The sequence below is a fragment of the Atractosteus spatula genome, chromosome 3, assembly GCF_055471065.1.
Source record: "Atractosteus spatula isolate fAtrSpa1 chromosome 3, fAtrSpa1.hap1, whole genome shotgun sequence".
NCBI lineage: Eukaryota > Metazoa > Chordata > Actinopteri > Semionotiformes > Lepisosteidae > Atractosteus > Atractosteus spatula.
Genome location: NC_142708.1, coordinates 57,982,476 through 58,007,765, shown reverse-complemented (window position 1 = coordinate 58,007,765; position 25,290 = coordinate 57,982,476). Strand labels below are relative to the sequence as shown.

Below are 25,290 nucleotides of genomic sequence, written 5' to 3'. Positions count from 1 at the left end.
ATATTTTCAAAGATGTTTTGTCTTTGAACTTCATTATAATAACTGTTATTTAAAATCAGGCTACTGCAGTGCAATTTGGTGTTGAGAAAGGTTTGTTTATTACGTAGTATTAAAGCCATATTTATAACCCTCTTAAATATCAAGGACTACATTTCTGTAGGATATAGGATAAAAATTCATATTCAGGTGGACATTTTAAAAGGAAAACAGTGAAATCCATCTAATATATACTGTAGGCATACATAGTTTAGCTAGATTCCAGTTGAAAATACTTTCCAAATTTGAAAGCATTTTGTAAACAATTTAATATATTCTGTAGCAGATGGAATTTTAGTATGTTATGTAATTTTAAATCAGCATTTATTTTTAATTGTTTAATTTTTAAATGATTTTGTCTAAGTCCAGGTGCCAGAGCTGGCTCATCCTATGATTAAGGTCCAAGCCTTTGATTTCTCAGAAATGGGATACTGTCCAGTTCATAATAAAAGAAACATGGCCATATGGTAACCACTATGGGCCAGGAATACAGGGATCCCAGTAGCCTCTGAGCTGGCCCCATGGTTGCTTTCAATTCAATATAATATCACTGACACTCTTATTTGGGTTGTACTAATTGGCATACTGCTTGTATACTTCCATTTCCAACAACACAGAAACAGGATGGCAGTCTGCAAGAGCTATAAACTGAGCAATTTTGATTTAAGAGGCTTGTTTTTCCTTTTGCAGAAGTTTTATTTTGCTAATTGCTGATCATGATACATCCCTGGCATTACTGTATGTTGCTATTCTAGCCAGTGTACTGTAGCATGCTGATTTTCCAATACTACACTTGAATAAGCCATAGGGAACACAACGATGCCATTAAGAGATACTCATATTCTGAGCATTTGCTAGAGTAAACCACTTTTTGTGCTCCACTGTTTTTTTTTTGTTGCTCTTGCCATTTGTTATTTTATAAGGAATTAATTATATCATATAACAAATAGGCTTCCTCAATTTGTGTGTAATGCATTATTGAGTTTGCTGTGGCTTTTAGTGCTGTAAACGCTAAAACTAAGTAACCTAAAAAAATGTCGATTACAGATTGACTATGTTAAATATGGAGAAAATATCTTGATTTGGCCATCTTGTAATAAATATCTAACTCTATGAAAAATGTTTCTCTGAAGACCTAAACTGCTATTTAAAAATAAAACTATTACTTTTGTATATTGAACTATTCCAGCTTTCCACTCCAGTATGGAGATTTATAGCCAGTTATTACAGTCCATCATCTTTAGAATTTGGAAAAAAAAACATGAACTAAAACCTCCTCTCCCACAACCAACCCATGAAGAAGTAGGATCTGTCCATTAGTCATGGAATTTACTCGGTTGCCCTTCTGTCAATGACTTTAAGCTTCCCCCTCATTGTTCTCTTGAAAGTTTTTTTCTTTAAATTCAAGTTGCAAAATTCAACTACTGTAGTTTGTTCTATGAGATGTCTAAGTAGGTGTAGTAAAATAGTTAAAAACATGAAAATATGCTATGACTCTGCAGAAATGTAACATTATACTAAAGAAAAACCTATAAACTGACACATACAGTATGTTTCCGCACCAGATGTAAACAGCTTGAAATAATGAGCACATGCTTTACGTTTGAAGCTAATACAATTAGCAGTACATGGGAAATACAGCATGAAGTCCCTTTTAAAGATGTGGTGAGCACACAGCATGCAATGTACTTACTGCAGCTACTTGTCTCTAGTTATTGTTAACACCAAAACTTTAAGTGATGTAATAGGCCTCTTTTGTACACCCCCATACAATCCCTGTTCACAGTAATGTAAAGTAAAGAAAACGTAAAGAAAACAGTAAAGCTTCGAAGCGATAGCTTCAATTTTTTTAGATCCACTTGCTTTTGAAGGAAAACTGAAGAAGGCAAAGATGACTTACAGGACAACAGGTCAGAAGGAAAATGTGTCACATACAGTAGTGGACAATAGTAATAATCATGCTGTAATAAACAAGTAATAATCATGCTGAATGAAAGACTACAAGTTTTTATTGGTGGGGGCTTTACAAAAAGAACGTTCTATATGTACTGTGAAACCACACTGAGCTCAATCTGAATCTACTGTATTTCTGATACACTTTTCATTACTTTGTGATTCTTAAGGGAATTTTTCAGCACTGGCTGATTAATATCATTATTGCAATCTTATTTCTTTTAATGATTGTAATGCCAAATCCCAGTGTTCTGCATGTACCTATTACGTATTCTGAGAATGCTTCTGCACCGCAGGCCATTAGACTATTCTCATATTTCTTTTTTGTAGTTCTCCAGTTTCTATTACATCCTGATTAAAAAGTCCATTGGTAATATAAATCCCCTTCCCGAGCTGGAGCTGAACAATCCATTACGGATGTTAACAACTTTATTTAGGCCACATTCCAGCATTTCTTTTATTTCTTATTACGCATAGAGACAGCTGGGAATAGCTCAACAGCCCTAATGTGAATTATGGTCACTTTTACATGACAGGCTAGTTGGCACACAGTGAAATACAGTAATTGAAAGAGTTCTGAGGGTTGTGAGCATGATCCTGCACAGTACCATTTGTTAAATACCCTTTTGCAAACCTTAACAACAAGAATGAATTGCTATTAAACCAAAGAATAAATGTCAGGCCAGCCTTAGATTGTGCATTGACCTAAACAAGTCAGGACTTGTGCTGTATGTATTCATGCTGTATTACCACTTTAATGAAACTATTTAAAGTGATGAAAGATGCCATTACATTTTATTGAATAGGAGTAATTTGGGACTTGTAAGGGATTAAATGATACTTCATTTCTTTAACATATTGTGCAGCATTTCTGCAAAGGCTTTCTTTTACTCTACCATCAAGGTTTTCGATTTAGTGTTTTTTTTTAACACAGAGTTGCCCATCCACCATACTGAACAAAGAGATACTGATTCTAGAGGGGTTGAAAATATTCTAGACTTTTCTAGCAGCTTGAGTGAAATTAAAATGAAAAATGAATGCACACTTCTAAAATAGTCTGATTAAAACCTCTAACAAAAAAAGCAAACCATTGCTTATTAATGTCTGTATTTATGTTCATTGTTTTTGTATTGTTTCTTCCTTAATTTCAAGATGTCCTCAGAAATGTTATTTCTGTCTTTTAGCATGGGTTCAATCGAAACAAAAATCAATTATTGCCATGTACAAAATCCTTCACTGAATCGAATTCAAGTCTTTGGTTTTCTGTTAGTGTAGAAATGACTTAATTCTCATTAATGAATGGCAAAAGGGAAAATGGTAAGTACTGAGAAAAATAAAATGAACACAAGAATAATCACCTAGTGTATGTTTCCTCCTCCAAACCCAAATGTGGTGAGAAAAAGAAGAAAGCTGAAAACAAATTAGTGTAATGTCTTATGACATTTAAATGAAGCATAGCTTCTAACAGGGCAGATGTAGTGGGCTGGAAAATAACTCCTTTGCATTCTTATCTTATGTTCCGAGTGGCACTTAACTAAGTGAAAAAACGACTTACAGCAGAGACTTTGGAACAAGTGAGTTCCTACAAGGTACAGTACACTACAGATCTTAGAGTATATAGTATGCAAAATTAAAATATAGGCATTGCTCTATCACGAGCAGGTCATATAATGTATGTTTAATCCTTCATATACAAAAATAAAGAACAAATTCTTATTCACAATTCCTACATGAAGAGATTGTCCCGTTTATACAGCAGAGCACTTACTAGAGCAATCTCAACAAAGTGCCCACTGGAGATAGTGTATGACCCTCTCATCCACAGCCCCACTACTCCATACTGCTGCTGAAATTAAAGGGATGCTCACTCATGTTTGGAGAGGCATCTGGAGAATGTAGGCAACATTCCCGTTCCCTCTCGCATGCCAAGCAAGCAGTCAGCCATTTAATATGAATAATTTGAGGTCATACCCTTAAATTGCATTTGGTCACATTTAATTGCACAAATTGTCTTTATTAGAAAGGAGCACAGCTACTGTAGATTGCATTGTAGTGTAATAGTAATAAGATCTTCTTCTCATCATGGATACATTTGTTTCATGTGAGCTCTCGTTTTTGGATGATTGTTATGTATTCACTTTAAACCTCCACTTCTTCTTCAGGGAGTCCATTGTAGCCACATTGCCTCACCTGCCAGATATCATTAATTAGTTAAAGGACATTCTCCAGCCTCATTCAGTACCACCTGCTACAGTATTCATTGAGGAAATAGAGATCCTGCAGGTCTTTTTGCACCACAGAGAATCCCTCATTGACCACACCTACTGTAGTTCTGTTAATGTGTGAGTGACACTCTGTTGATAGCATTCCCCCACAGCAGTGGTTCCTATCATCCCACTGTCACTACAGATTGCTCTGATCCAACTAGCACTCCATCTTTTACTTTAGAATATACACTGGTTTACATGATATACCAAACATTTACGTTTCCCTAGATCTTGCGATTTTAACACAGGGTCAGATTATTGCTTTAGATGTAATGTGTTAGCCAGTTTAGATCTTGAAAAGTGGTTTTGTACATTTGTGGGAACAAAAACCTGGACTGGTATTGGACAGCTCTATCTGTATTTTAGAATCACTGGAGAAGGTACTGTAACAGTAGAGAAAAAAAAATTGACAACGATTGTGTAAGGTACAGACTTTCAAACATCATAAAGGTGAGTAATTTGCATCAATCTAATGCCTTCATGAATTTATTGCCAACCATCCTTGTGGTGGAGAGTTAAGCTTAATTAAAGCAATTACAAAGTTACAGTACAAAGAGCTTTTTTTTAAAAAAATCACTTATATAAAGTGTTGAACTAAAAGAATGTGTTCTCTTAGGACAACAACATTTGGGCATAGTCAGTGCTTCATTAATCTCTTATTCTACGAAACAGAGGGCAACCATTGCATTTAAGGAGACCTTGTGCAGCGGCCCAACTGTCAGATTGACAAATATTTAAAATACCTATTTATAGTCTAAGTAGACAAAAAAAACCTGATGAATTGTGAAGAGTAGCACAGTAAATTGTATGCTGGGGATCATGTCGCTGATTGATTTGTTAAAGGCTAAAAGCTCTCTGCCTCTTTTCTTCTTCTTCTGTCTTTCTCAAGTAATTTATTTGCTGAGCACATTGTTAATGTATTACAACAGCGTGGCTTTTAGTTTAATTTTGAATAAACATTTTCCGGCTAAAAAAATTAAGATATAAACCCTTTCACAATTTCCTGTTGATCACAGAAGGACCAAAACACACTGGTGTTACAGCAAGATTGCATACATTTAATTAAAAAATCAATAATAATAAAAAATGACATTTATAAAGTAGTGAAAATTTAAAGGAATTGATCCTTGAAATGAATCTGAAATTATCTGGAATGTTTTTAAACTGGATTAAGTTTAAAAACATTAAACAGGACACATGCAACAGCCTAACAATTGTTTTCAGCAGAAACTGTTCTTTTTAAACCTTAAAAAAGAAAAAAAAAAGAGACATCCCATCAATGACACTTTCTTGAGAAGAAAGAGACTGGCTTCTGTGTCATGCCTGGGTGTCATCCCCAAGAGCTCTTCAGCAGCCGATTGCTAATGCCAATCCTATTTGCTATTTTCGTTATGCATGCTGATCAGCTAATCACAGGCAGCAGGAGGCCTTGGAGAGAGAACCGTTGAATGTAAGAGCAGCCTTGTTATCACAGAGGTCACTGCCATTCCAGCCACCAGGGTATTTCTCTGCTTGCATAATGTGTCACAGTGCCGACTCAACAGTATCAGTCTTTAAAAAAATTCAGTAATAGGCAGTTCTTTTTCTTTTGTTTTGCATCATCAATGAGACTGGATTCCTGACATGCATCAACCAAGAATTAAAATTTTTATAATAAGTGCAATTTTATAGAGCTCAATCCAAAAGTGCTTCACATATAAGAGGGGACTCAATTACTACTACATACCTGGATGATGTTCATTAGATATTATGCACCAGCAGGACCACTACACAAAAGATTAGATAGAGAGCTGAGAAATTACCTCACCATTTGAATTAAGGGGCAATTTAGGTAGACTTGTTGTGCAATCCCCTAGTAGAATTTAGCTACAGTAAGATACTATGGATAACATTGTTACGAACAGCTCCAATGAATCTTTAATGATCAGGTCGTCAGGATATTTGTTGAACATCTCATCTGAAGGACACCACCATACTGGAGCACTGGTTATTAGAAAATCTTTCCAGAGGAAAGAGTGTCACTTACTGGACCTCAAACACCTGGTTTTTATAGGAAGTCCCGTATCTTAGTACTGACCAGCACCTGTCTTGCTTAGCTTCTGATGTCTGAGATCAGGCTAGAAGGCAGTAACAATTTTTTGCCTGAATGAGCACTTTTCTGTTATTCAGAATGGCTTATAAAACCTGGATCTCTCAGTAGCATGCCCCTTAAAGGGGAACTATAATGAGTGCGTTTTAAACCACTATGAAATTACCAAGTACATGGTAATGTGTAGGGCCTCCAATTTACAAAGTGAAGTGACAAAGTTTCAATGTATGTGTAGTGCCATGCTGCTGTCATTGTCAGTGATTCAGAATGAGGCAACAAAACTTCTGGTGACGCAAAAGCAGCATTATTAAATTGTAAACATGCTTTACACCAAGTGAATTTTAGTACTGTATTAATAGTAAATATTAACTAAAATACACTTATAATAATTAATCTTGCTAGGAGACCGTATTACATTAATGCGGGTACCTCAAACCTTTTTTTCCCCACAAGCATTAATAAATACTTTTTTACAAATCTTGAATGGAACACTTTATGAAATCTTTTGCAATTCTAAAATATTATAGACATGCATTAATAAAATGCAGAGATTTGGTTTCATACTCTGTACTCAGTTGCCTTTGTTTTCTTTAAGGAGTCCTATGGGACAAACTATAATACTTTTCTTTACAGCTGATGGAATTCCTAACATTGATTTAACAATGTAACCATTACTAAACCAAATTCAATCAATCAGAAAGACGACCTAGTGCTTTTTTTCAAAATGGGTCAGTAAAAAACATAACTGTCTTCCAGACCATAGGGATTTATTGCTAATTACCAATCCTACCTTGTTAATACCAAGAGACAGAAATCAACTCAATCAATTTTTATAATCACTTAACAGCATGAACGTTATAAGCAATAAGATAATTGAAAGCAGGTTTTTCAGTGAAAAAGATGCAAACCTGACTACAATACATATTCATTAAACCATGCATTTATATATTGACAGTCATGATTAATTTATTTGTACTTGTATCTGAATTACAATACAATTACAATGAAGTACAATAAAATCATTCACACAAACCAATAGCTGTCTGTTGCTTTGGTATGTCAATGAAACATTAATTCTTCTTGGGTTGGATTTCTATTTAATGTACTGACAAACAGGACAAAATAAAAAAAGAAATACAGTACAGTAAATATGATGGTTGCATTCACATCACAAATAATCAGAAATATTTTAATGTCATTTTGTAAAATCAGTGAGGGCAACAATATGTAACATATTTGTATCAAATAATAATAAATTACAGACACCTTGCATTTACTGTATATAGTGCCTTTCATACCAAAGGGACTTGAATGAAAGACACAAGCCAAACATCAGTGAATGATTTTATCATCAACATGAATCAGAAAAGAAAAATGCAAAATGTATGACCTTTTAAGTGACTTTAATAGAAATTCTGAAGTGCAATATAAACTAATAACACAGATTTAGCTACTGTAATCCACACTTCATTATGAAATGGCTTTGGGCAGGGGTATGACCTTTGAGCACTGAAAATTTAATATACAGTAGGATCCCTATGTGCACATTTAGGGGAGAAGTCTTCAGGTCACTATATAGACCTCTTAAATACTCAATAGGTTGGGATCAAGCAATGAGTGCTTTACTATATAGCTCATAAAATTAACTACTTGTGACTACTTTTGGAACAAAGTGAAAGCAGCACATCATGTCCCCAAAGAACACTAAAGGCTTAAAATGTATTGAAACACGGCTGAAAATTTGCATCTTAGATGCTAGATTGTAAATGAACCAGATTTTATCATTTTGTTCAGTTACAAGAAAGTAGATTAAAGAATTCTTGTTTCTAAAATTAGATTGTAATAAATGTCACAGTTTTGCTCAAGGATTTATTTGCAAGCAATCACTCTAAAACAAACTAAAAACTTGCATCCAGAAAAGGACATTTTGCAGAGTGATCACATTGTGTTTACTGAGTCTGAATATTAAGCTATACATAATGATGTTAGATATTTTCACAAAGAAATAGTGCTTCTCTTAATAATAATCATTTATACAGTATTTCTTTTTATCTTGAAGGATCCCAAAAGCTTTATTTATAGAAGTGGACCAGAGGAATTGAGGCACTTTCCATCCACGTGCATCACTTACAGCAGAATTCCGCTCTAGTATTCCTAGGAGGTTTCAAGGAATTCTAGAGCAGGCTTAGCTTTTCTTCATTTCTGAAATATAATGAGCTCATGCTACAGGATGGTAATGCTGAAGTCCAATAGTTATTCTACTAGAAGGGATACATTCATGTATTATTGCTTTTACTTCTTCATATATGCAGTACAAACCATAGTTTTGAATCGAAATAAATATAAATCAAAAATCGAAAAAATCGAAAATCGAAAAAAAAATAAATTAATAAAAAAACTTTATACAGTACTGTATTTTTCTAGAAATATACTGAGAACAATAATTCTAAGTCTAATATTCTAAGTCTTTTCTAGTGTTATCAACAAATATAAACTCTATGATTGTTATTAGCAGTATACTGCTTAGTTTGAGAGAGAAAAGGCTAAGCCTGGCATTTAGCAGTCTTCACATTGATCTTCAATATTGTGATCATGTTTTTGAAGAATGTTCAAAACATTATCACAGCAACTCAAGCTTAAGTAAAATATGAAGTGTTGTAGTAACTCATCCATCACCTTTGCCAATCAAATCTAACCGAATCATTGACAGGTCTTCCTCATTATTAATGTATTTTGTACCTCTCGTGTATAATGCAAAAGTTTTTGTGCTTTGAAAATAATAGTACAAATCCATAACTATTACAGATTAAGTGTTGCTAAAGGTGCATGACAAGATCGCCACAGAATTATGTCCCTGCATAAAGAAGGAAAAACACTGAGTGAAAACAGCAGAACAATGTAAAATGTCTTAATGAAAAAGTCGTGTGCACATTCATTTACTGTACTTTTTTCCATGTCATATTCGAGAATAGGTGCAGTCTTTAACATTGCTGCCTTGCAGTGCAGCTGCCCTGGGTTCAATTCCAGAGCTGGGGTACTATCTGCGTGGAGATTGTACAATGTGTCCTCCCTGTGTTTGCGTGTGTTTCCTCCAGGTGCTCTTGTTTCTTTCTACAGCCCAAAGATACATACCGGTAGGTTACAGTAATTGGCTTACTTGAAAATTGGCCCAGGGTGTGAGTGTGTACATGTCTGTTTGTGTCTGTGTGTCTGCTCAACCTCATTCTTGTTCCTTGCAGGGTTAGGCTCCAGCTCCCCTCGACCCTGAATTGGAAGAAGCGGTTAAAAAATTGATGTATGGATATCATACACATACTAATAGAATAATGATACATCAAAAATCTGGCAAAAAATAAACAAAAGTAAAACCAAAATTAAAGCACTGCATTGTATGTCATCTTAATGATATCTTGTGTCTTCTACATTGTGCTGCAATGATCTCAATCAATGGTTTCACAATGGCTCTTTATAAAGTATCTAGAAAAGCTCAATTAAGTCTATAACATTCTGCCATTCAATACCAGGATGAAAAAAAATCTGTGGATTTTGAAAGGTTTTCCCAACAGGACTGGCTCTGACCTTACTCCCATTGTCCTTGTGTCTTGAAGAGCCCACGTAAAAGGGTATAGATTCTTATTTCAAGTTGACATTGGCTATCAATTACCAGGATAAATCAGATGTCATGCACTACGAAGAGCGGTGCTTTCCTTTTACTGACCAGTGAAGCTTTATTCAGGTGAAGACCTGCCTTTTCAGCTACAAAGCTGAAAGGAGTTTATTTTCACAGTTACACTGTAGTGCCCATCAGTGAATACTTGTTAATGGTGTTACAAAGAGAAGAATGCATCTAATTTTGCATGATATTTCACAAGCTCAGGTACCTTGTCTTTTTCATTGCCTGCAATCACTTATAAGACAAAGTTCACTGCAAAGCAGTGAAAAGTTTAAATAAAACAACACTTCACTAACATTTAAAAAAGACCTACAGTAAAGCCACACAATGGATTCAATGGATTTCTAAAAAACAAACAGCAAAATAGTAATACTGTTGGTTAAAATTAATCCTTGCATTAAAATATAATTTAGGAGATTGCCATGGTCAATACTCTCTTATTTCATTTCATGTCTTTATTCTTTACAATAAAGTAACAGTTCACGTGCTTTGGGTCATTCTCTTTTGATAGCTCAATGCCATTTTCAAATGGTAGTTATTTCGGTTACCCTTGAAACTGCTGTTGCTATGGTTATAACTGCCATCCGTGGCTTATAGCAGAACTAGTTTCATGCTGAAATGTCTGTTATACATTTCTGTTACATGTCTGTTATATGACCAATTTCCTGGCAACTTATTGTGAGCTTTTGTTACACTACTGCACATATCATATAATTGAGTCTATTTTAACAATGAACCTATATAGAGGAATATGAGAGTCTTGAAAAAAATGCCTCTGTATCAAGGCAATTATTTTTTGTTTACTTAATTTTTCTCTGTTCAAATTCACAAAGAGTGAACTGAGATTTTAGTTTAAGAGTCGCATTTTTTTCATGGCTAGGACATTTATTTTAATAACCACTAGGGGGCGACTGTGGAACAAAGATGATAATGTTTTTCATGTAAAGTAAAATTTAATCTGCGTGCAGTCCTATATAACATTTTTGTAAACTAAAATACTGCAAAAAATATGAGTCTATATGAGAAAACTGGATATGAAGAAGAACAATTTATTACTGCCCTTTACTAAAATATTTTACTTTACTAAAATGCCCTCCAATGTTTTAGATGTTTATAAAATTAAATTATGATTGTAGAATTATTTTACTTTCCAGATGAGGGCACTACTATCCCTATAGTATTACAACAGAATATTGTATATGTTCTCTACAAATAAATATAAGCATATACTGTATGTATATTAACAATGTCAAAGATGGTAACTAAAGGACACTTTGTTATAAAAAAATTAAGATGATTCAGGTGCGTGCTACACATTGGTGGTGGTCCCCATTACCTGTAAAGCGCTTTAAGTGGAGTGTCCAGAAAAGCTCTATATACAGTAAATGCAAGGATATTATGTACATATATTATAAGTACTACTCAATCCTCACATTGTGAAGCTGTATTATCTATTTGTATTTTTTATATATTCGAAACAACTTTTACATGAAATTCTCCCCTTGCTTTTAATCTGTCATCGGTTAGGATAATATTGTGCGTTTGCGATTGATTTAATTCTACTACGGACAGTGTAACCAATTGTAATTCCTTGGGAACAAACAGTAAAATAGCTGTTCCTATCATGTGTGATTAGAGATATGTTTCATATGGCTATGTTTGGAAGCAGGAGCTAAATGAATTCTGAAAGATTGCACAGCCCTAGGCAAGAGAGGTGTAGTGTGTACACAGAGATCATTAACATTCACTGTTCCCTCAAGCTGTGTTTTGTGACCTATACAAGATGTCAGACAGTTTTCTCTCTGGGACCTAATACTTCTCAGGTGGAATCATAGGAAATATTAAACCATATACTGTATCTAAAGTTTCCTACTGTAATCTCTTTCGCACTCACACAAAAAATACACCACTGATTATTCACTACAAAGAAGTCCCTTCTTGGACAAAATGATATTTACACATCATATCAGTATAAAATCACAATGTTTAAGAGTCTTTGAACTAGTATTATTGATCGACTGTAAATGAAATGTATGCAGTAAAGTTTTTGCAATCCTGTTCTGCTAGATTGTTTAGGAAATTAATACATATGTATAAAAATTACACATTCTGTCATTAATAGTATGTTATGGCAATATTAAACTACTTTAAAAAAGAAAATGTAATTTCTAATCATGGATTGAGGCCATATTCTGATTTTATTGTCTCCTTAATCCTTTGCTTGCTTAAGGCCTCAGAAATCTGCTAATTGCTATTAAATTGAGTAAACAATTAGTTAAATTAAGTGACTAAGAGCTCAGAGTGAAACAAAAGCAGAATCAAGATTTTTGGCACCAACAAGCTAAAGTTAAATGTTCTTTTAATGCCTTAACATACAGGTACTGTACATGTTTCTGCCACCACCAATCAACACAATAGAATGTCACTTTTCTCAGCTGTTCCTTATGTTCTGAGAAACCCATTTCAAATTCCATATAAAGTTAATCTTAATATAAAGATGTTGCTGCAGTACTGTAGCTCCTTTAATAAGAAAAATAGAAAACAATGATGTAACACTTTTAATATTTACAGATCACTGTGCTAAATCTGAACACCCTCTTGCACAGAATTATTTTCGCTGCAAAGATGAAATGTAACAGGCAGTTTCTAATGATGTGCGTGCTTAAAGGCTAAAATGTAAAAGAGAAAACACAAAGTCTGCATGGCTAAATCTATCTTTGAAGCATGCCAAATGAAGTTCAGTGACTGGAAGGAATACACCATCTGCCACCATTTGGCACAGCTTGGCAAACAGAGTACAGAGTGACTTATTGTCAGAGACTTAAGCAATGGAACCTGGCATTGAGCCAGGTATCTACTGTATGTATTGCCAGGGACATGGAGTCAGATTTGGAGGAATGTGTGTCCGAAATGTTTCAGAAGTCTTTTTCATCAGGACAAAACTGTGTGTATCATGATGTCAATTAGAAACATCTCGCTTGAATTACAGTACCTTGAGTGATCAGCCGCACACACACACAAAAGAATAAAGACAAAATATAAACCTTTTCACAAAACCTCCAGCAAAAGATGCAGCAGACACAATCTTATAAGTTTCTGGTAGCTTTGCGTTATGTATTATATACAGCAGGTTACATTATATCATTTGCTTTTCATGTTAGGTCTGCCTTGTCTGTTTGTCTTAATGTGGTGTGGCAGGAAATGATTGCTTATGTATGGTTTCCACAATGCCTTATGTATGAATGTGAGAAAAGGTACAGTATTACCTGCATAGGCTACAGTACAGTAGCAACACAACAGACTGCTGTTCATTACTTATTTGCTTCTTTGCATCCAGATTCAATTATAATTACTTCTAGAATGTCATTTTTGATGCATCTTTGTCAGGGAAGAATATCATAAAAAACTGAAATGCTTGGCTGTAAGAATGAAAAACATAGATTTCATGTAAAAATCATGTGAAAAACTCATTACCTGAAATAACAGACAAATTCAAATGGCGTTAGCTGCTACTTCAATGACTGCCTATATAAAACTGAACCCGTGCTGCAAAATGTTAGTATATAATTTGTTGACTTTCCTAATTTATTCAGGCAGAAGGTAAATTACACTGCTGGGGAGCTTGCTCTCCAAGGCCTTCAAAAAAGGTTTTGTAGAAAATGTAAATGCCAACACAATTAGCACTCAGTAAAATTTCAAACGTGGTGTATCTTTGAAGCAGTCTCCATGCTGACACAAAACACTGAGGGCAGGAGTGTTGTTATTTGAAACACTAGTTCTGAGATGCTGAAGGCCGGCCTGAATGCTGGCGACAGTGTTAAATGTGTCATACTCACACCCAGATCAATTTGAAGACATTTTGACATGAAGACAAGACATGAGGAAACCTTTAAATTCACTACAAATGGAATGTTCCTCTAATAATCAACCATATGAAAATGTATCAGATTATTAGATTGATTCTGACCACTTTTCCTGGATGTAAGAATATCGCAGATAGAACTACAGATTTAACTCTATATGTGGTCATATGAGGCTGCCAGCAGACAGTGCAGGAGTCGCCAAGTTCTTGTAGAATTTAGAGCTCACTAGTTGTACATAATTCACTGATTGCTAAGTATGTAAACATATTGGAATGTCTGAATTTCCACATGGGTTTTTCTGTATGAAAAGGTGTGTCTTGAAAGGAAACCAGAGAGAGTAGACCTACTGGGAGGAATAATAATTATAAAATGGATAGGGAATTGAGTGATCTGATTTGGGGGACTATCAATTCGTTATTTTAAGAAAGTCTTTTGCTTTTTGAATCTAAAATACATCCTTGTTGGAGTCTTATGTACAGCATGAAGGTTTCTGAGCTGTGCTTCATACTTTACATATGTAGAATGTATTCCGCCTTGCTCGCTAATATATTATAAGACTACCGTATTTTAAGAGAAAAACAAAAGGGGCCATTCTTATGGAGAAATCTTGGCAGTGCTTATTTTTTCTACAAATGTCATCATGTTCACATTCCATCAGGCTTTTCCCTTACAGCGGTGGCTTCATTTTTTAAATGATTTTGCATTACAACAGCTGAAGGGATGAAAAAATGTTAATGTGACTTTTTTTGGAAAACAAATTGTTCTGTGCTAAAAGCAGTGCTGTTGATAAGCTACCATTACTCACCCAAGTTGTTAATTTAATGTTTCTTTTGGAGACCTTTAAAGTACGGAAAAGATGAAGGTTACCGTTTTTTTCCTTCCTATGGACAAATTGCCTATCCAATTTGTTCATTATGAACAAGAGAGAGAAAATAAGTATTAAAGTAATACCTTTTTGTTATTAATGTGAAAATTGTAAAGGTTAATTGAAAGATGGGTTAATTTTTAGCTTCTAATGCCTATTCATCACATTGCACACATTATTTGACTTTCATTACTAATTAGACTTTAATTTGAAATACAATCTTCTAACTTAAAGCAATGTTTGTGAGGATAATGTCCTTTATGTTAAATATTACAGCCTACACAGCCTCATAGAGGTTATCAGGAGTAAAGTATAAAAAGGAAATTTTAAACCTTGAGAACTTACAGTAAAATATAAATGGCATTTGAAAGATTTTTTTACTAATGACATTTTTCTGTTCTCAAAGCGTCTTTACTATGATTTAGAACAGATTGGATTATGTCACATTAAATGTCAAAGAGCCAGCACAAAATCCATCCATTTATTATCAGAAAACTGCTTATTCCTGAGAAGGCAGCAGCAATCTACAGTCCATCCAATAAGTTCATAACATGGATCTTCAACTTGGACAAGATCCCAATCCATCACACACAGACAACAAAGAAACCAATTAACCTAGCTGGTATGTTTTTGGAATGTGGGAGGATAACAGAGTACTAGTCAGCAAAATACTTTAGTTTTGACATCATTTTGAAAAGAATAAATTAAAAATAAAAACAAAAAACAATCTGCAATTATAATGACAAAAATAGCAACAACCAGCTTTCATAGCAACGGTTATGAGACCAACCCATACTGTAGTATTTAATACTTTAAAACTTATGGTAATATTTTTAAAATTAGATCTGTTTAATTGTGGTCCTGTAAAGAATTATTATATATTGTATTTTTACATGAATGAGGACTAAAAGGCGTGAGTCACTGGGCACTTTTCAGGTTGAAACGATAGAAGAGAGGGGGTCATGTGGTCCGGGCTATGATTTAGGCATCAATAAGAATCATCAAGTAGAAAGGGCATGTTTAATGCTACAGAAACCTCTTTTGGTTTGAGGTCACAGAACAAAACAAAACTTTGTTATACATGGAGAGTGAAGATGTGCCCACTGAAATGGCAAAGTAAAACATTAATCAACAGTGTTTTGTGGTTTTTCACGATGTGCATACAAAATCCACTATATGGGCTCTTATACTTCTGGAACAGCATTTACTTACTGTACCTCAAAGCATCTGTGACAATAGGCTTCAGGTCTCACATAAGGTCTAAAAGTTCTTTCAACATACACAGGTTTTCTTTTTTTCAGGCATACCTGTACTTAAAGTATGTCCCATGTGTGCTCAAAGTTATTTGTCAATTGTTTTTTGCAGTTATCTTTGTCCATTTAAGATGAATGGTTTGCAGATAATCAAGAATAAAATTCTACTTCAGGATGCTATAGTAGTCTGTAACAATCAAAGAACCAATGTGACTCCTGTCCTGATTTTCTTTATTTAACTTACCTTTTATAAAGTTTAGAGATGGAAATTACACTGTAATAAAAACTCATTTCTTTCATCCTCATAATTTTTTAATAAAGTAATGTCCATTTTTTACATGAACAAAACCCTTTAGTTTCTGCATATGGTAAGGTTCTGCATACAGTACATGAAATATGTATTTTTATCATTATTTCCTTCTGTTAAATAATGTTTATTATGAAGGCCCAAGTGAGTGCTTTCTCTTTCACTAGTGGTATTCTATCTCCTAGAAAGTACAGATTAGACCACAATGCTTGATTTTGTAGTATAAATCTGTGAGAACATCTTGAATTGCCCATGCAAACATTTCATTATACAGTACATAATATTGCTGTAAAGCTTACATCTAAAATCACAGATGCTCTCATTCTGCTGTATGACTCAAATAAACCACAATAACCTTCAGTAACCTTCTGTCAGCCCAAACTTTTATGTTCCCTGAGAAACAGATGAAAACTTTCGAAAAAATTAATTAAAACTCTGAATCATTTCAAACTAGGAAGCAGGTAACCTTGGCACTACCATGTTATGGCAACAGTATTATTTTATAATTCTTCCTTTCAAATAACATATTGTGTTCTTATTAATTAAAAAACAAAATTGACAGACATTCAAGATATTCTTGTAAAGGTCTACAATATAAAATGGCTTTAAAAAACTAAACCCTGAACCTGATTTTGCATTTGTCTTTAAAAATTAATTTCAGTAGGTATCAATAGCATATTTAATGTGAATGAGCTACATGGAATGATCTGATTCATTTATACTTGTCGATTTTATATTGGAACAGCACAGGCTTAGGTGCTGTGGAGCCAAGTCTTCTTTAGTGATGAATCAAGGTTTGTGTAGACCACCCGATGGATGTCATGAGTGTGCCTAGAATCCAACACTAAGTGCTGTGAACAGCAGATCAATTGATGGGGAGGTGCAGGTGTGATGGTGTGAGCAGGACCCAATATACATAGTGATTGATGGCGACCTCACTGCACAGCACCACATTGCTCAATTTCTGAGATCTTCTGGAGTGTTTCTTGTGCACTCATCCAGATGCGACAATATAGCTTGGGAAGCAGTGGTTTTCTTCCGAGATAAAAATGTTACAGTAATGCTGTGTATGTTTTACTTGTCAAATTTGTGCCATATTGAAAATATGTGGGAAAGCTAGGATTCACATGGTATTTATGACTTAGAGAAACTTGTTTGTCCAGGTCAGGCTCTATGATAGGAATGGAACAGCATTTGCAGCCTGGTGCAAAGCAAACTTTTCAGATGTACAGCTTGTATTGCTTCCAATATTGGCCACATACATTATATACAGTAGTTTTTGACTTTCACAACAGAACCCCACATAAACCCTGGTGATGACAGATGTTAATCAGCATAATGATATTTACTGAAACTACGTCATGTTCAATGAAGTGCCAGTGCACCTGCTACAATAAAATGATAAGTCCTGATAAAATAACTGCATCATGTTATGAGAGATGCTGTATGGTTTGTGAAGCTCACTACATTTTTTGTAATTGTAAGGGTATGTAGAAAAAATTGATACAGTATATTACTTTTCCTTGAGTAATTTCCCCGTCTATATTGACAATGCAAACAACTGTGTCTGATTTATCTTTTTTCTTATTTTCAAATCTTCATGGGAACAGCAATGCTAATGCATACTGTAGCTACCAGAGCGGTTTTCAGCACTCTTTGTGTCTGTATATGCAGGACAAAGCATGTCTTGCCTTGTAATGTACAAAGTGGATGTACAAAGAAAGGCGCACTCTTGCAATTGTGGATTCAACACATAAGGAGGGAGACTTTAATCGTTGACTGGCATCACAGCATCTCATGGTAGTGATGTACAGTACCCTATTTGATCTTGTATTAGTTTTCTTCTATTCTTCTCTGCTGTGTGATTAGCCTTAACCCCCCAATAAGTGAGGCACATTGCACCTTCAAGCTTTCATGCCTCTGCCATCCAGATATATACAGTAACTTCGCTTTGCCGAAAGAGAGATAATTAGTATTCCCCACCTCACCATAATTAAGCTATAACTAAAGGTGACAATAATATGCTACAACATCGGGCACAAAAGAATGAGCCCATTAAACTTCAATTAATCTTGGTTCGTCAGCTTTCGAAGCTACCACAGCAGAAACTGAGTCCAAGGAGTTTCGAAACGTGACGTGCTTCCAAATTCCAGGCATTGGCACCTCTTTTGCAGAAAGTAGTTATGTGTTTTACAAAGGAAGCAGAAGGAATAACATACATTCCTTCTCCATTTGACATTATTCTACACCTTTGGAGTCTATTATTTGCAGTACATGGCACTATAGTAAAAAGCTGTTGAATTGACTTAATATCAAGTGTCTGCATCCACAGTATGCTTTTTAGACAAGTACAGTATCTAGTGACTGCAGTTTGTAATTTCACTTCCATATATATGGTCAAAATGTTAAATAGTTTTTCACTAAAGTAAATGCAACTCCTCTTGACTTCTGAATAATGTGTTTTCATTGGCCGGTGTGGCAGATTTTCTTTATATGTTTTGAGGGATTTTTGTGGCATACTTTTTGAGGGATTTGCAAATTGTTATTTTTTGTCCAATACAATGTTTTCAAAGATGTATTGCTTATTTTTCTTTCCAAACATACAAACACATTTTAACTTTCCAGTCACAGTGTATTCCATATTGATTTTGAATGGAAAAAATTAAATATTGTACTCTCAACCAACAAAGAAAGAACTGAAATACCTCTTTTACTCATGCTGTAACTCATTATATGTAGCATATACAGGCTAAACATACTAAATACCAAGTCCTTGATGGCTCATGATCTTGCACTGATAATTATATATGGCTGCAGGATAAAACATCTCTTGCATGCAATATATTCATTCTTACTTATTAAACATTTTCTATTCCTGGAGTCTTTGGGTACTTAGCTTTAACACAATTAAGTCACTCAGAAAGTAATGTTAAATCACCATTTTATGAGCATGAACATGTTTTCTACTATTATAACATCTTTTACTTTTACTGGTATTAGTACAGCCCAAGTCAGAAGAAACAAAGCTTATTTGGTGTTATTCTGTATATTATACAGTATATTGCATATCATAGGGATATATTGGGACTTCTCTGGGATGCAATCTCTGAATAATGGGATATTAACTCTTGCTGTTTAACACTGCTATACCCATCAATCTTTGCATTTGCCAGCCTGCTGTAATTATAGGTGCTATTTGAAAGATGAGTCTTGAACAATATACAGTAGATTCATAATTATTAACCATTAATCATCATTAATAATGATTTTGTAAAAATATGTTTTTATTCAGAGTTCCAAACTAGATATAAGTCTGTACAAATGTATTAATATATGTATATAAGTATTTTCACATTAGTGTGTTTCTTGCATTTCTGAATTTATGTGAATACTCTATGGCAAAACTGAACACATAATAAAAGAGAGCTATTAAGGACAAAGGAATCAAATGTATGCTGAATTTTGGTACCTGTGAGACAAACCCCATTTCTAGAATAACCAAATTAACAAAACCATTTTGGTTTTAACTTTTTAGAATCTTTCGGTTTCTATCTTCCAAAAGCTGAAGTCAAAACCAGACAAGTTGATAGGACGTTCACAGCTCTTTTATGAGCCCAATTACCCAATAACAAACATTTTGCTAAGTAAAGACACTTGTGAGTTGTTTTAACATGTAAGGTCCTAAATATTAAAGTGTTTGAACACTATCATAGTTTGTTTAAAAGGATAAAAATGAATTGACTTTATTATCTATTATCAAACTACTAAGGTGTATACTGTATGTACAGTATGAGACAAGTTTCTTTCATGTGAAATTAATATTAGGGCTCACTTTGAAATTTCCACACTTTTTCATAGTATTTTCATCTCTGACATTTTGTTGAAAAACCTAAAGAAAACACGTGTTCTTACTGTGCCAGAAAATCATGTATCAGTAACCCCATTACATAATACAGGATTGAATTATATAGTGTTCACAAGAAGGGGTACTCTACTCAGCCAAAAACCTGTCATCAAGTTTAAAGAGTTATCTCTACCCCACCCCAACACACAAAAACAAACATAACATCACATTTTTATAAGTAGGAGATTAAATCCTGTTCTTGAACACAGAGGTGTTATCAACAATAGGAAGAGTGTGTATTGTACAACTTGTACCAGAGAACCTTACCAGCTTTTGGTAGTAACTCTAACTGGTTTAATTATATCTCATGGAGAAGCTGTCTGCACCTTGGACACTGTTTCAGGTTTGACAAAAAGAGCAGGACATTGAAGCTGAGTGCTCGGACCTCACAAACACATGCAGTAGAGAAAACAGAAAGAAGACTAACACCTTAGTGAAGAGTAGGGGGGTGCGCTTACTTAAATTAACTTTGTATTCCAAACAGACTGAGTGACAATCAGTTTTTCACAGGAGGCAACAAAAGACATGCTTGAAATCAAAAGCTTGAAAGTTATGAATATACAGTACCTGGAGTGACTGAAAAGTCACAAAAATAAAGATAAAAAAACACATTTTATTTTTCCATTTTTTTAAAATGTGTCATGTGTCAGGCAAGCAGTAAACCATATGGAATCGAAAATCATTTTTTCAAATACAATAGAACTTCTTATTAATTCAGAGGTACACGACTGAGGAAATACAAGCAAGGAATGTGGATCCTGAGTTCCAAGTTGAATGGTATGACCTGTGGTAATAGGCGATGCATCTGAGGTCAGAGGATGCCCTTTGAAGTTGTAAATTAAATGCATGGCTTGGAATAGAATACTAGACCGCCTGGAAAATTATAAATCTTTAATTATTTGATCTGACGTTCATACCATGGTCTGCAACATGAACTACCCTTCCTTATGCTAAAAGCAGTGACTCATATCATTTCTAGAACAAACCTCTGGCAGTGCATTCTGCACTGGCGCCTCAGGGGCAGAAAGGGGATAATAGTCCCCTCTTCAGCTGGCTGAAGCAACACAGCTTAAAATTGCTTGGACAGTATTATGCGGCTGTGGAAGTATCTGGAAATAGTTAATGATCTTTATAGTTAAAAAAAAATGAATGAGAAAAAAAAATCTTGGCACATCTGATTAGCTTCTTCACACATTAGCTGTATCGATTCAATTTTGGTCATGGATACTATAGCTGGATAGCTGAACTGAGTTCCACAGATGTCTTTCAGTTTTGAAAGCATGTCTTAAGAATAGAATTCAGAGCATTACTCATCCTCGGAAAATGTCTTCTCTTTTCATTGTGCTTACTTGACTTCAAGGCAGCATGAGTTATTTCTGTTTAATGAATGAATTCATGATGCTCTTTTTTTTACCAAGAGTGAGGGCTCTTTTATCAAAGAATTCACCAAACCCAAATGAAGACAAGAAAAAAACTAAACTGAACAGTCTTGGAGACAAACGCTATGACGCTAATCATACTTTTATTCTTATTGTTGGTATTGCAATACCGATTCCTTTTAAAATTTGATTTAGGTTATATTTATCTACAGAGAAATTCTATTTTAACTCTACTATTATTATTATTATTATTATCATCATCCATGGATCTTTACTATTTGCAATAATTTACATTATACTTTGATTGATTGACTGACAGTCAGCCATCTACTGTATGCTAAATGTCACAGTGAGGCAAAAGCATTGATCTTTCTCAATTATCCTGGCCACCTGCATACAGTACAAACTCTGAAACCAATGCAACCTTTCTCTTGTAAAGGAAGCTTGATTACAAAGAAACAAATGAACGAAACCCATATACTGTACATCCATGAAGTCCCTTTCCCAGGGACTAGCATAGCTAGCATCAGTGTGTTCCACTGCATTCCTCCCTTCTCCACACTACGTAATGTGTTTGCAGCCACTGTGTTGAATGACCCAAGACATCTGTGACATCTGTGTGGTGCCATGTGTGAAGTGTTTTCCTACTGCAGCTGCAAAACTGTACTGTATGCCACAGACATCAGTGCAGGTCTCAGCTACCTAGAGAAGGGGAAATAAAAGAGATCTATTTCTTTAATAGTATGATCACCTGAAATGGCATGTGTCTGCCCAGGAGCACCAATATCCATCAATCTGAAAGACACCTGTCCTCATGAATGTCCCAGCAGACTATCTATGATGCACAGAGCACCAGACTACCTTGGCCTGGATGCGATGCAAGTCAACGGAGGCCCACAGAGATACAACTTGCAATTGCTTAGTAAACTTAGCTAGCACATTTTTGGACTATGTTAGAAACCCTGAGCTCCTGGGAAAATCAACATAAACACACAGAACTCCCCAGAAAGCATCCTGGATTCACCACCACACCAGAGCACTTCCTTAGAGTAAATATACATAATCTAAGAGTCAGTTACCACTGTTCTTTAAATTACTTCTGAAGAATAACAGGCTGGGTATCCATACACACAGAATTTAAATTAAAGACCCCAGACTAAAAGTATTATAAATTCACAATGCTGTGATTTTGGAAGGATATGCTCCAGTTTAAGATGTTCTTTAGGAGATGATCCTTTGCCAATTGCCAAATCTCCAAAATTTTCCCAAGATTAAGGGGGTAATTGAAGCCAAGAAATGTGTTGGGGGGGTGGGTTGTTAGCAATTCTGGGGGGCCCTGAAGATGGAGGGATAATTATCTACACGAAAAGGCTTCTATTTCAAATCTTTGGAACCACAGTCCATCAGGTTTAATGCAGTAGGTCTTTATTAAAATTAATTTGACAAGGGCCCATATAGTATCAGTGATGGTCAGAATAAGAACTACACAATACTAGAAAACAGCTGGAAGAATATGTTTCTAGCCTTCTCTGAGGTGGCATTAATTGGTAGCATTAGATGAGTGCCAATGTGCTTCTCCTAAGATGTATTTTAATGACATTCAAAAGGCAGAATAAATAATTTTAAAACATGTCATGCTCCATTTTATTAGTGATGTTACTGAATCACTAATAAAACGACACATTGCAATACAACATCAGTATTGTTTTTATTATTGTTGCTTTTTGAAGTAAAAAACAACAATAATACAAGTATTATTCAAATACCTCAGAAGTATTCCAAGTCTTTCTTGGAATACTGCTCCATAAAATAGTTTCCTACCTGGAATGACCTCAAAGAGAAATTTCCCAGGCTCATCTCCATTGTTTGCATGTTCAATGACTCTATTTCCTGGTAAGAAAATCGCCCCCTGCAAGAAATTGTAGAAAAAAAATTGTAAGGAAACAGTTAGATACAAAAACGGAAAAATACTGACCAAAAAAAATACTAACTAAATCATTAACATGTTGCAGAGCTGTTTCATTAGATAAAGATATGTATTTTATGCATGCTTACTGAAAACTCACTCTTTACGGAATTTGAAATAATTTTCCGTAATATTTTTAAAATTAATTTACAAATCATCAATGGGTATTTCTTCATCTTATACAAATAGGAAGACCTGTGCCAGAAATTGTTTGAATTGTCTGCTAAAAGTTTAATTTATCCTTAGCTACACCCTTACATACAGTAGGAAGCTGTTTGGTTGTTGCCTTGGAAAATGACAAGACATCAGTACAGTAAAAGACAAGTTATTATTTAGAATAACAAAGTCAGCCTATTACTGAAAAGATTCTTTCTCGTCCATACTAAAAAATGGATTGATCATTTGAATGTATTTTACTCCCATTTCCCTCCCATTTAAATAGTCATGCAGTACCATCAGCAGTGTTTGATTCCTCTACAACCTTGTCAGCTACAATATAAATAGAATAATCTGTGTGGCTGGTCAGTATCTTAGAGTTCATCTCATCTGCTTCAGTTTCCCATCTCATATGTTTTGTTTCCTTTTATTGATATTTACTATATTTAACATTTTATTTGAAAATGTTTTCACCTTGGAAAAAAAAACAATTTAATTAGAGCTGCAGCAGCAGTAATACATTGCTCCCAATGGTATCATGACGGTAACAGCATGACATTTTGGAATTGAGTGGATTTTTGGCGAAAACCTTTTTAATTTTCAACATGTCCCTTTGTTCCGTTAACCTGTAAAAGGTGGTCAAAGGTGTTTCACACTACAGACTAAATGTTCCACGAGATCTGGGCTTGAAGCTTGTTAAAAACACATCAATTTCCCTTTGGGATCAATAAAGTCTTATCTATCTATCTATAAAGTCTTATCTAAATGATAAAAACACTTAAGTGTAAAAATGAAATATAAAATGAAATAAAACCTACTCTTTATGAACATGAATGAGGTCTTGCAGCTAGTCCCTGAAATCCACTCTTGTAGTTTTCATGCATGGCAGACCAATTCTAGATCCATTATATTATTATAATATACTATTAGTTATTGAATAGTAAGCCATTTGAGGTAGAAGGAAAATCAGAAATTTCTGTGGCTCTACAGAGCCAGGACAGAGTACCTTCTAGTTTTAACATGAACAGCAAGACTGTAGCCCAATCCATGACATTCAAAAAAATGCATGCTCTGAAATTTGTGTCCATCTCATTTATTAAAAAATGCATCTGGAAACATGTCTGGTTAATGACATTTCCCTGCTGAATCATTTCGTAAGAGTATTTCTTACGAAAACAGTATAGTAACCAAAGGCAGCTATTCATGTAAGGCAATTTCCATCTTGAATCTGCCTCTCTGGAGCCAGAAGGGCATTTTTGTTTTCTTTCAGGGCCCTGGATCCATTAATAGATTGTGTGATATCGGATAACAAAAGATAGCCCTTTTTGGCGTCGGTTCCATTGGTTCCAAGATCCATAATTGATTCTCTCTTTTGTTTCATGATATTCCTCATATTATCAATTTAGACAGCATGTGAGACAGAGTCTCCAAGATGTGGAAGAGCAGGCATTGTGGAATGTCAGGAATTAGTGTACAGTATTTCCCCTGTCAGTTGAAGTTGTGTGCTGTTTTCTTTTGTGAGTGAAAAAAAAAATTTGAAAGGATCTAAGGCTTCTATAAATCCAAGTTTCTTATACAA

The 25,290-nt window shown here is 34.7% G+C and overlaps 1 protein-coding gene across 2 annotated transcripts in view; it reads right to left on the bottom strand.

Moving 5' to 3' along the window:
- The window catches only part of arhgap24 (Rho GTPase activating protein 24), a 142,163-nt gene that overhangs the window by 62,883 nt on the left and 53,990 nt on the right, over nucleotides 1-25,290 (bottom strand). For both annotated transcript variants that reach the window (XM_088912011.1, XM_088912012.1), the window contains one exon: nucleotides 23,411-23,498. In XM_088912011.1, coding sequence (XP_088768137.1) covers nucleotides 23,411-23,498 — 88 coding nt within the window. The remainder of the gene's footprint in view (nucleotides 1-23,410; nucleotides 23,499-25,290) is intronic.